Source organism: Callospermophilus lateralis, chromosome 2 (genome assembly GCF_048772815.1).
Source record: "Callospermophilus lateralis isolate mCalLat2 chromosome 2, mCalLat2.hap1, whole genome shotgun sequence".
NCBI lineage: Eukaryota > Metazoa > Chordata > Mammalia > Rodentia > Sciuridae > Callospermophilus > Callospermophilus lateralis.
In genome coordinates this window covers 61097072-61110166 of record NC_135306.1, presented here as the reverse complement: position 1 = coordinate 61110166, position 13095 = coordinate 61097072, and the positions used below count along the sequence as shown (strand labels likewise).

At 34.2% G+C, this 13095-nt stretch overlaps 1 protein-coding gene across 5 annotated transcripts in view; it reads left to right on the top strand.

Moving 5' to 3' along the window:
• The window catches only part of Kdm4c (lysine demethylase 4C), a 395886-nt gene that overhangs the window by 100899 nt on the left and 281892 nt on the right, over positions 1–13095 (top strand). For all 5 annotated transcript variants that reach the window (XM_076845987.2, XM_076845986.2, XM_076845983.2 and 2 more), the window contains one exon: positions 4419–4468. In XM_076845987.2, coding sequence (XP_076702102.1) covers positions 4419–4468 — 50 coding nt within the window. The remainder of the gene's footprint in view (positions 1–4418; positions 4469–13095) is intronic.

Sequence of the window (13095 nt, the reverse complement as noted above, 5' to 3'; positions counted from 1 at the left end):
TGAATAGGTTTTGTTACTGGCAGTTTTGCAGAGAGGATGAGAAATAAGGAGGTGTCTTTAATATTTCTAGTTTGGAAGGCAAGAGGACAATGGAGCTATGAACCAAAGTGGAAATGCTAGGAGAGTGATGCAGCTTAAAAGGGGAGATTATGAATATAATCTTGTGTATGTTGAGACTTCTGAGGTAATAGGAAACTTTCATAGAAATATTAGGTGATGTCAGGGGCATAGAACTTGAGATCCTCTGACTGAGATTGTTTACTGTATCTGCATATATACCTCCAGTGTGCCTCTACTTAGTCACCAGGTCTTCCTGCTAGATAGATTTTCAGCAGGACTGGAAATGGGGGTGGAAAGAAGAACTAAAGTATAAGTACTCTGGTCAGGGTTCCTGGATAGAGGAGGCAAGGCTAGAGGCAGAGTGACTGGTTAGGAGGCTGCAATGATAAATCAGTTTGATAGGGAGCAGGATGTTGCAGGCAAATGCAGGGTGGTGGGAGTGGGGATAGGGAGATGCAGGCAAATGCATGAGAACTCTCAAGAACAAGTAAAAGGTTGACAAATATAACTTGGGTATTGATTAGGTGGGCTACCCTACTGGAATCTTCAAATTATAATCAGCCTTTAATGTGCCTGTCTAGCTTTGGTGATGTGATTATTTGAACCAGTTTTTCTTGAATGTATTCTCAGGTTTCCTGGATATATGGGGTCAGCAGGTCAGGCTCACCTCATTCATTGCCTTGTACCTCTCATTAAATAATGAGCTGCTAAACATAGCATTTGATCCTTTTAGTGTTGTTCTGTGAGATAGATAAGATCTGTCAGTGGTTAAGTGTCTTGTGTAAGATCTCAGATGGTTTTCTCAGTTCTTGTGAAATGAACGTTCCACTCTGGAGAGGATGGTGCTTGGAAAACACATGCAAATGTCTGCATCTTGCTGTTTTCTTGCCTCATCTTTCCTTCTGTTCCTTCTTGTGGTGTGGATTGAAGCAGATTGTAATGGTTTGGTTTCAGATTGCTGTGGTTACCCATGAAGGTAGTGCCGCGGTTGAATTTTCAGGGCTGCTGTTTCAGAGAAGACTGGGAGTCATTTGGGGAGCTCTGAAATGAAAGTCAGGTACCTGCAGGCAAGGACTACACAAATCTGCAGATGTAGAAGCCATGTTGCTTTCTAGTTTGAAAGTGCTATATGAATTTTTTTGTTTAGCTTTCTGACTTAAGTTATTCCTTGTGGTATTAATGAAAGAAAATCTTAAGAAAAATCTTTAAATAATACCTGTGGCATATTATAGATCCTTCCTCCAGAAGAGGTGAGGGGATTGATCAGCAGGTTGAGGCATCAGGGAGATTGTGGGGAAGTCATTCCCTAGGTCCTTGGATGAGGTTATTAGAAGATTTATTCTGTCTTCCCCATCTGTTGCCCTGTCAGAATCACCTAGGGTGCTTGTTTTCAGAGTATGCTAGGTTCCCCATCCCCAAGGGATATGAGTCTATGTTGTTCTTCATTCTCCCAGTTGCCCTTTATTGCTGGTAATAGGAGGTGTTAGATTCTGTCCTGGTAATGATGTGAACAGAAATAATCAAAAGAAAAACAAACAACAAAAACTAAACAAAAAATGTTTAGAAGCAGTGAACTAGATTATCTTTAAGGACCCTTCTAGCCCTGTGACTTATATGCAGACAACAAATTGTTTTTCTACTCCCTTGGCCTTTATTGGCAGAGTGAGATAATTACTTAAAGTAGTTGTTATAAGGTGCGAACAAGGTTTTATATGTGTATGATATTGCTTTGTGACTACTGAGTGGAGTAGCTGTCTGAATTTATTGTTTACCATGAGAAACTAATTGATTTGACTCTTGGGTGAATCCCTAAAAATGTAAACTATACTTTCCCAGTTCCTTTATCATGTTGCATCTGCTTATGCACAGAAGAGTAGTACCATCTGATAATTACTTTGCATGTTACTGCAATTATTACTTATTATCAGGTTTGACTGTCCTTTTCAGACTCTGGGGCAAGACCTTGGGCTTATTTAGGGAACATTGTAAATTATTTTTGTATGAAACATTATGCAGCCATGTGGCTATTATTTAAATATTATCCAACAAAGCATAGGTTGGTAATACATTCAGAACCATGCAAAGTATTTCATAGGCATAAACCTGGAGATGAATGGGTTTGAGCAAGATAATGTCTACAACAGGGCAGGGAGTGTCCTATTTGTTTTCATGCTTTTGTGCTTTAGTGGATATCACTACAGTGTGGCTTTCTGGGTGAGGGTGTGGTTCTATTTGGGAAATGTATCTTCCTGTGTGGAGGCAGTGATTGGAAGGAAGTCTTCATCCTTCTATGATTTCCAAAGCTATAGCAAGGGTTGGTTAGCCATAAGGATATTTTGTTTTTGTTTTTGTTTCTTGTTTTGGTACTGAGGATTGGATGCAGGGATCCTTCACTCCTGAGCTACATTCATAGTCCTTTTTATTTTTTGAAATAGGGTCCCATTAAGTTGCTTGGGTCTCACTAAGTTGCCCAGAGTGGCCTCTGACTTGGGATCCTATTGCCTCAGCCTTTTAAGCTGCTGAGATTATAGGCATCTACCACTGAGCCTGGCATTCATATTAATTTTATGATCTTAACACAAACTGAATCCTTTATAGAATTTGGAAGTAGACTAAGATACTGTCCTAAATCTTAAGAAGAAAAGTAGAACCAATTGAAATCATTAGCCTATAGTAACTGGGAAATAGTACACTGGTAGAAAAGGATTTATTTGACTAGATTGTGAGGGACTGCCTGAGTGTATAGGTGAAAAAAAAGTGAATACGTATGATTCATATCCTAGAAGGAGTAAACCAAAGATCAGAGTTAGGATAGAACCATCTTGCCTTACTGTTTCCCTTGTCCTTTGTCAGATGAATATATTTATTTTTTCTCTGAACAGTGGTTAAATTTCAGATTGAGAAACCTTAACTTTGCAGAATTTTTAGAAAAATGAGTCTGGATATATAACATCTCCATTTACATCCAGCTCTCTATGGACATACCTGCTGTATATCATTGTGATGCGCGTGTGCATGTGTATGTGTGTGATGGAAATTATCATCTTTACTGTGAGCTCACATGTATATATGCATATATTCTATTTTTCCTTTTCTGGGTTTATTCAAAATGTAAACCAGGGATTAAAAACTGGGAAAAAGAAGACTTAAGTATAACATTGGGTTATTGTCATTTAGCTATGCTAAAATTTTATCTCTTCAGTTCAGTTGGAATAATTTCATTAGCGGTGCCTTAAGGAACAGGATATATGGTTGAGTTTTCTCTTACTGAATTGCCTAGTTATATTGGATCCAATTAAGTTTTGCATATGTTATCAGTGGTATTAATGCAACCAAGTGTGGTGTTAAATACATTTAGATAAGTTACTTTAGTAAAAATATAACTTATACTTTATGGATATTAAGATAGTAAACATGAGAAAGGTAGGACTTCAAAAATATATCTTTTATTTAAAACATTAAATGATCATTTAAACTTATTCTCAATATCTATAAATTTCCTCATTAAATTAGCTTTTTAAAATTTAGAATTTTTATAGGATATTTTGAGATTACTATTTTAAAAACTTGTTAGTAACTCCATAATAAATAATTTCAAGGACCTTACTTTTGAAAACATCAGGAATTAGAAATGAGTATTTCTTCAGGGCTGAAAAATTATTGCTATGATCAAGATTTTTAAAAAGTCACAAATTCATAAATATGTTACATTATTAAGGCTGGTAACTTTTTGTTTTAAAATTTGAAAATTACAATGTTATTTGGGGGGAAATATAAATATCGGTATAATAATTTTTTTTGTCTTGTTGTCAATAGAAATATCTTAAAAGTTAAAAAGATAGTACCCATAATCTCTTGAAAATTAAAGTCAAAACTAAATAACCTCACAGCAAAAAACCTACCTAAAAATAGGTTAGGGATAGGGAGTTGGAGTGCTGTGAGACAGGGCACGGAATTTGGCAAGGAATTCCCCTTGACTTAAGTATTTCACTGGACCTGGGTCTTTCCCCCTTAATCTTTGAAATGTATTTGAGATGCTGGGATGCAACATTTAAATAGGTAATTTATAAGTTTATTTTTCTTGCATTCAGAGTCTAAGGGATATAGCTTGTGATTGATTTTCTAATCTCTGTTTGGTTCATTAAAATGGAATTTTAATGAATTTAATTTAAAAAAATATTATACCAACATTTATATTTTCTCCCAAAGAACATTGTAATTTTCAGATTCTAAAACAACTTTTTTTTATTACATTATTTAGGAATAGTTATCCTTAGGATATTTAGGAATAGTTATCCTTAGGATACTAGTTGAAATATTATAAATTTAAAATTTCTGTTTATGTTTTAATATTTTAGGTATGCTATACCCCCAGAGCATGGAAAACGACTTGAGAGACTAGCTCAAGGTAAAACTTGCTTTCCATTTCTTACCTTAATAAGTTCTTGTTTTAGGGTATTTTTATAGTGTAGAATGATATTCTGTTGATTTTATTTCTTCTAAGTTAATTGCTTTTAAATATTTCCCTAATTAATAACTATAATTTTTACATTGATTTGTGAATATTTTTCATGTTTTATAATCTTCCTGGTTATTTGAGCTGGCTATTTATTATTTCAATAAGAATTGCACTTAATCTGTTTTGGCTGTTTCCAAATTGTTTTCTCTTTTATATTATGTATTTAACATCATAATATTTTTCCTTCTAAGTATTTTTTTTCAAAGAGTATATTGCTATGTCTCATGTACATGTGTTTGATAATTTTTTTATGTTACCATGTCATTAGGCTGGGGATTGTCCTTGTGGATGAAAGCGAATGTCCTGAGGATACATCTAAGAATGTGTCTTCTTGGACTGGCATAATTAACTTTCTGCAACTTGAATTTTTAAATTTTTTTATGACTTTCTTTCTTGTCATAAAGGCCAGAATGAGGAATTCTTGTGGTAGCTCCCTTGCTGATTTCACCTTGTGCCTGCTCATGCATGTGGAGAAGGCCAGCTAAAGCAGCCACCACCCTGTTTCTTCCTGTCTATTAAAGATGCATCAGGTAGCCTTGTCCTCATTTGATTGCATGTGCAGAGAAGAAACAGACTCATGCCCCACCACCTATATCTGAAGATATATGTTCCCTCTCCACAGAAGAGGTAGTCCGGTTGTGACTTACTTGCAGCGGAAAGTTGAATTCCATTTGATCAAGATATTCTATATGTATCCAGGATTGAATCCTGAGTAGTGTCCTTTTAGTTAGACACTGGTCTAATATTCATTGGTATGTTAGGTTTGCCTTCTGTGAGGAAAGGAATTTTGTTCCCACATTAGATATGCTCTCATTTAATAATGAAATGGGGTCACTGAGAATCCTCATTCTTTGACTTGACAGTTCTGAACAAAAATTCTTAATGATATCTAAAAGTTACTTTCCCCAAAATTAGAGGAGAGTATTAGAAGGAACCAGTTACAATATCACATTTGTAAGAGACATTATTATAATTTTGGCAGGTTAATAACTATAAAGCCCTAGTGTTTTTTTTAAACATAATATATTATAGTAATAATAGCAATGTAATTGTAATCTTAAACTTTGTTAGGGACTATTTTCATGAATATTAAGGTGGATGAGTCCTGGTCCTGGATAATAGATTAGAGCAGAGCTTAGAAGGTGATTACCATAATCCTTAAATACATAGGCAGTGAACTTCATGGTAAAACTATGTGCTGAATTATCCTCTTCTCTTCTCTTATAATAATTATTCCACCATTTTCTCCCTACTAGAGAACTTTTAAACTGAAGCCAATGTAAACTTTGCAGTGTTGAGTCATACACTATAATTTGTGATATAAATTGCTTTTTCATGCTTTGAAGTAAACTGTCTGAAATGACATTTCAGGAAAATGGGTGCCAATTGTTTAATCAGTAAGAGGTTAATAAACTTGAAAAATAAGTGAGAACTTTAAAACTGTTTTGTAGCATTATTTTGAGAAATGAAGCAGGGAAAGATTGTGGAGGATTTGTATCCACTGACCAGATGCCAGCCAAATTAATTGAATTCAGCTAAATAATTAAAATGATAAAATAATGCAGTAAATGTGATAGAGCATTATGGAATGTCTAGGTCAAGGCAACACTTGATACATAAAATGGAAAGCAGGCTCAGATATTTCTTATTATCTTGTCTGCACATCATAATTATCACACTTGCCTTTTATGCATGAATGCTTTCATCTTTGGTTTCTATTGAAATCTTGATTGACTGTGGCACCTACAAATATTTTATCTGAAAGATATTAGGCCTGCATCTAATAAAGCCAGGAGTTTGATTTTGCCCTTCAGCTGCTTTCTCATTTATACAGGTATTTTTTCAATATTATGTAGACATTAATTTAATAAAAAAAATCTCAAGTGAATTGTTGCAATTTTTATACTTGTTACATTTGCCTATAATGCCATTGTATTCTTTCTAATTTTTGGTTTGATACAATTGAATTGCAAATACAGAAGAGAATAGAGGTATAATGTTAAATCATGAATGACAGTTTGGAAGATTTTTAGTTTTTAAAATGTCTGAATCTCATCTGTTTTAGAAATAAGACAATATCTTTGGTGTTACATTAAGTTGAGCAAAATATGGATAAAATTGGGAACATCTAAAAATTTCTGTGAAAGACTATATTTCACTTGTCTTTTATAGTGAATCATTATTAAAAAAATGGAAACAATTTACTTTTGTGAAAACATTGGTTACTGCAGGAAAATATGTAAGTTATGGCATTGTACAGCTGATTTTGGAAGTAAGAATGATTAGCAGAAATCTGTTTCAGATAACAGTATAATAGAAGGGCATTGGTACTTTTAAGATCCTTATAACCCATTATTTTAGTTTCATCTCTTATTTATATTTAAAAATTTGTTAGCTTTGGATTTTATTGCCAAAATAATTAATTGATTAAATTAATTAATTAAATTTTATTTATGGGACTAGAGTCTTACTGTGCTACGCAGGGTGGCTTTGAACTCTTGGACTCCAGCAGACCTGCTTCAGTCTCCCCAGTACCTGGGACTGTAGGTTCATACCTGTTTATTTATTTTAAAAGTCTGTGTTCAGTAAAAGGGAACAGAAGAGTAAATGTTGAAGGATTAATTTAGTCCATTCTTGTGTATGTATTTGTGTCTGTGTGTGGTATTTTTCTTTTAATCCTATGTAATCCTGTGGAGTAGAGAGTATCAGCCTAATTTGCAGAGATCCCTGTGCCAGGGAATAGACAAAAATCTGTGGGTCAGATACAGTCAGTCACTCTGTGGATTCCCTGAAGTAATATTGAAAATTGGACATATTTGCAAATTTCTGGGAAACCATTATCAAATACCTTGAGAGGGTTTGGTATGAAGAGATTATGAGTAACTGCTATTAAGAGAATAGAAGGGTAGCAATAAATAACAAGTCATTTCAATTTTGTGAACAGAGTCTAAATTGATTTGTTTTCATATCTTGCTCTTGGAATTAGGAAAATGTATTTTTATTAGTTCTAAAAATGGTAAATATTATTCCCTTAAGCATTCATTTAGCCGATTAGCAGAAATGATTAGCAGAAATCTGTTTTAGATAACAGTATAGTAGAAGGTATTGGTACTTTTAGCTGATGGGTTGAAAATACTACATTAAAATGCCTGGTTTTGAAAGGCTTATAAATAAAATACCCCTGATTATAAATAATCAATTTTAAAGGGTCCTGTAAGCCATAAAAAATGAAGATGACCATTGGTACATCCTCAGCTTTTATGCCTGATTCATGCCTCTTAAACATGGAGGTCAATGAATGTTGTATTGGGGTTGATTATTTGCATCTAATAATCAGTGTGGTAACATTAAGAGAGTGAAACAATTCTTAAAGTTAATTTTTTCATAATTTGACATCAGCGATATCACTGTATTTATTTACATAAATATAGTGTATTTGGATATAAAATATCCAGTATATTTTAGTAGTTCCAAGAAGTAGCAGCACAGAATTGGGTGGAAGAATTGAGGAAGGGAATGCTAGGTATCAGGGAGAAATTATGGACGGAAATGAAGATCTGTGGGATTTGAGGGGTAGGTTTGGAGCAGAGGTTGAGCCAGGACAATTCTTGGTTAACTTGACTGAACTGTTTGTCTATGTGTTTGGCCTGCAGACTCTGGGTTATATATGTGTATGTTGTTCATGTGATAGACATGTCAAAAGGGGAAGAAGAATAAAACAAAACAAAGTGCTATCAGGAATACAGTCAAAAACCATATGAGTAGTAATCAATGTATTAAATTTGATGGAAATTTTAACTCAGAGTTTTTGCCTATCAGCTTGAAATAGATATAACTGTTCCATTATGTAAGGCACCATGTTCAGGAGATTAAAAACAAGGCAGTTTCTTAAACATGCTCCATCCTTTTTGATCCCAAGATCAGTGTGAACTTTTCCTTTTGCTCCTCCTAGAAAAAACTACCAGTAGAGATGTGGATGAATCATGGAACACTTGGAGCAGAGTGAAGCCTGGGCAATCTTGATACACAATATTCTATGTAGTCTTGGATAATCAACTACTCCTCTTACTGTAGGAAGCAGAGAGGCTAACTGTAGCACAAAACTCTAATATCAGCCTCTCAATTAGGGATGTGGGTAAAAGTTACCAGGTTTATTTCCACATAATTTAGTGATTCATAAATCAGCTTGCCAGGAAATTTCATGTGTACATCAAATACATCTATTGTTGAAAATGTTTCTCATAGAAGTGGTATTTCTGTATCCTCTTTTTTTACCTTAGCATTCATTGTATGATATATTTTTTCCACTTGTAATTAAATGACACAATATTTTTACATACTTATGGGTTACAGTGTGATAATTTGATATATGTATCTATGTGTAGTGTGGATGAATGTGATTACTATAAACATCTTCAAAATTTATCATTTCTATGTGTTGGAAAATTTGAATGCTTATAGTTTTTTTGAAGACTATAGTTTTAGACACTATAGTTTTCTGTTGTACTATAAAAGCAGAATTCTGCCTATCTAACTGTGTTTTTGGTACTGTTATCCTCTCCCTTTTCCCCCTCATCCCTTCCCTTCCTAATGTCGACCGATCACTATTCTTCTCTATTCTCCTGTGAGATCAATGTTTTTAGCTTCCACAAGTGAGTGAGAACACTCAGTATTTGTCTTTCTGTATCTGGCTTATTCCACTTACCATGATGTCTTCCAGTTCCATCCATGTAAATGACAGAATTTCATTCTTTTTAATGACCAAAATGATATTTTGTTGTGTGTATATACTGTATATTCAATTACTGATGAATTTATGTATTATTTATTCATCCATTGATGGACATCTTAGTTGATTCCATGTATCAGTTATTGTTTACTGTACTAACATAAACTTGGGAGTGCAAGTATTTCCTTGATATAATGGATTAATTTCCCTTGAATATTTGCCTAATAGTGGGATTGCTGTATCTTATGATAGTGCTGTTTCTAATATTTTGAGGAACCTTTATACTTTTTTCTCATTATCTCTGTAGTAAGTTATATTCCCACCAACACTGTTTAAGGATTCCCCTTTCTCATCCTTGCCCCAGCATTTGTTATTTTTTTGTCTTTTTGGTAGTTGCCATTCTAATTGGAATAATATCTCAATGTGGCTTTGATTTGCATTTCCTTGATGATTAGGCCAGTTGGCCATTTTCATTCCTACTTTTGAGAAATGTTTATTCAGGTCATTTGCCAATTTTTGTATCTTTCTCTCCCACCCCACCTTGTTATCTGAGTTATGTTCTGGATACTAATCCTCTGTTAAGTAAATAAATCTAATCAATCTCAGATTTGAATACCTTCTTGTACTTTCCTTCCAATTCTTTGATCCCCTTGCTCTACTCTCTTGATCTTCTTTCTAACATTATCATCATCATTATCATCATCATCATCATCATTTTAATTAGTGCATTATAATATTATATAAAAGTAGGATTCATTTTGTGGTGTATTTATACACTACTCTCCAGGAATGAAATTATCTTAAGCAAAGTCTTTTGCTGGTGTGGAAGTAGGTCAACCTATTTGATGTTTTCTTCCTTCATTTCTCTTTTCTATACCTCTCTGTCTTTCTCAGTAGTTTGTAACTGTTGGTCAGTCTTTACAGATTAGTGTTTGTGTATTCAAACTAAAAGTCACTTGACTGATTTTTAAATCTTTTCCCAAGGCTGAAACTTTTGGTAGTTCAAAGCAACAGCATGTATTTGTAATTTGAGTTTTATGAGATTAGGATTTATAAATAATTTCTTAGTTTGTAATAGCTAATATATTATAAAATATTAAATTAGTTGACAATGTGGAAAACTTTTCATTTGAAGGAAAAAAACACATCTTTTATATCCATCCACTTCTAAAACAATTTCCCAAGTACTAATTAATTTTTTGGGTCAGATGTATCAAAGTAAAATTTATTTATAGTAAAATCCACTTCTTTTTTTAAAAAACTTTTTTAGTTATACATGGACACAATATCTTTATTTTGTTTATTTATTTTTATGTGGTGCTGAGGATCGAACCCAGGGTCTCTCACGTGTGAGGCGAGCACTTTACCACTGAGCCAAACCCCAGCCCCAAAATCCACTTCTTTAAGAATATAGTTCAACGAGTTCAGAGAAATGTGTTCAGTGGAGTAGCCATCACCATTAACGAAATACAGAACATGTTCCAATACTCTCAAAGTTTTCTCATGTTGCTTCATCTTTACCCCTACTTGCTGGCAACCACTAATCTATTTTCTGTCCCTGTGCTTCCATCTTTTCTATCATATCTGTGGACCTATCTAGTTCCCATATATTTTCATCACCACACAAGGAAAACTCTGTACGAATCAATCATGTCATTCCCTATTGCCTAACAGTACTGCCTGCATTTGGCAATTAGATATTAGTCTACTTCTGTTCCTACCTATTCTGGATATTTCATGACTTTTTACATCTGGCTCCTTTCACTTATATTTTTCGTGTTGTAACATGTAGCAGCACTTCATTATTTTTATGACTGAGTGGTATTCCATCGTAGGAGTTTGTACTGCATTTTATTTATTTATTTTTATATTTATATTTTTTTAGTTGTAAATGGACACACCACCTTCATCATTCATTCATTCATTCATTCATTCATTTTTTAAACCTGGTGCTGAGGATTGAGCCCATGGTCTCACCACACATGTGAAGCAAGCGCTCCATCACTGAGCCACAACCCCAGCTCCTTATTTATTTATTAATGGATTGTTTTATATAAATTTATATAAATAATATATATATATATTTTAAATACTAAGAATTTTAATATTTATTTTTCAGTATTTGGCAGACACAACATCTTTGTTTGTATGTGGTGCTGAGGATCGAACCCGGGCCACATGCATGCCAGGCGAGCGCACTACCTCTTGACCACATCCCAGCCCCTAAATAATATATATTTATGCATGATAATTAAGGTTGTTTTCATCCATTGAATAAGGTTTTGTACCCACAAGAATGCAGCAAGGAATGGAATAATAGGGGTAATTGAAGCAGTGTGAGATTCTGTAAGTCACAGCCATGAGTGTTAAAGTTGTAATTGGAGTCTGTGTCTGCAACATGCACTTCAAGTTCTTAACAACTGGTCAAGGCAAATTTGGCTTCAAGTAATGAAAGACGCTTTTCTCCATTACTTACTAATACTAAAACATGTGTTGAGAGGATAGGAAGAAAAGGAGTTGCTTAGGCAAGGATTTTTCTTAAGTACCTTTAAGAGGGGATTGGCTAAGATTTTTTATACAAAGTTCCACAGCAATTTGCACCTCAAAGTGGGTAGCCTCTGGAATACTTCCTCCCAAACATCACACAGTAGAAGAGAGTGAATCCCTATCACTCATGCAGATGTTATATTATGCTCCTCTAGTATGTCTGTTTTTATGTACGAACAAAGCAAATGATTAATCAGGACAAAGTATATGCCATAGAAAGATGTGAAAGCCTTATTTTGGATGATTTGTACCTTACATATTATCTGGTCAGCCTGGGGGGTATGAGGTATCTCAATTATACTTAGTACTACATATGTCAGGGGATACCAAAGAACTTTGTTGATTGGAACTTCTTGTTCCTGAGGATCATGAAGGAATGGATTATCCCATTGGTGTATGTAACCTGGTAAAATGGCACATATTGTGGAACTTTACAATACTACACTAAATTATGATGTCTTTGTGGATTAAAGCGAATTATGATGGCTTTCAGAGAAGATTTCCTCTAAATAAGTTAAATTAACAAAAAACAAACCCAGGAAAGGAAATATGCAAAATGGATTCAGAAAGACACATTTAAAAGAACTTATTGTAAAAAAATTTTGACTGGTACTAAGATGTCTTTGTGACATAAAAAATTCTGGTAATCTTTTTTTTTTTTTGAGAGAGAGAGAAAGAGAGAGAGAGAAAATTTTATTTATTTATTTTTATAGTTTTCAGTGGACACAACATCTTTCTTTGTATGTGGTGCTGAGGATTGAACCCGAGCCGCATGCATGCCAGGCGAGTGCGCTACCGCTTGAGGCACATCCCCAGCCCAAAATTCTGGTAGTCTTAAGTGGGATTTTTAGTTAAATGTTTTCTTTTCTGTGAGATCTGATTTTGTTGTTTTTCATACATGTTACTCCAAAGTTATGTTTTTGTTTATGATGAAAGATATTAACCTTTCTGGAGCTGGGAGAGTTCTGAGTCTCTAAAAATATTATCATTTCTTTTAAGAGAGAGAGAGAGAGAGAGAGAGAGAGAGAGAGAGAGAGAGAGAGAGAGAGAGAATTTTTAATATTTATTTTTTTAGTTTTCAGCGGACACAACATCTTTGTTTGTATGTGGTTCTGAGGATTGAACCTGGGCCGCACGCATGCCAGGCGAGCGAGCTACCGCTTGAGCCACATCCCCAGCCCCTAAAAATATTATCATTTTTGTGTCACATTATTCTAGTTATAATAGTGTACTTCCATAT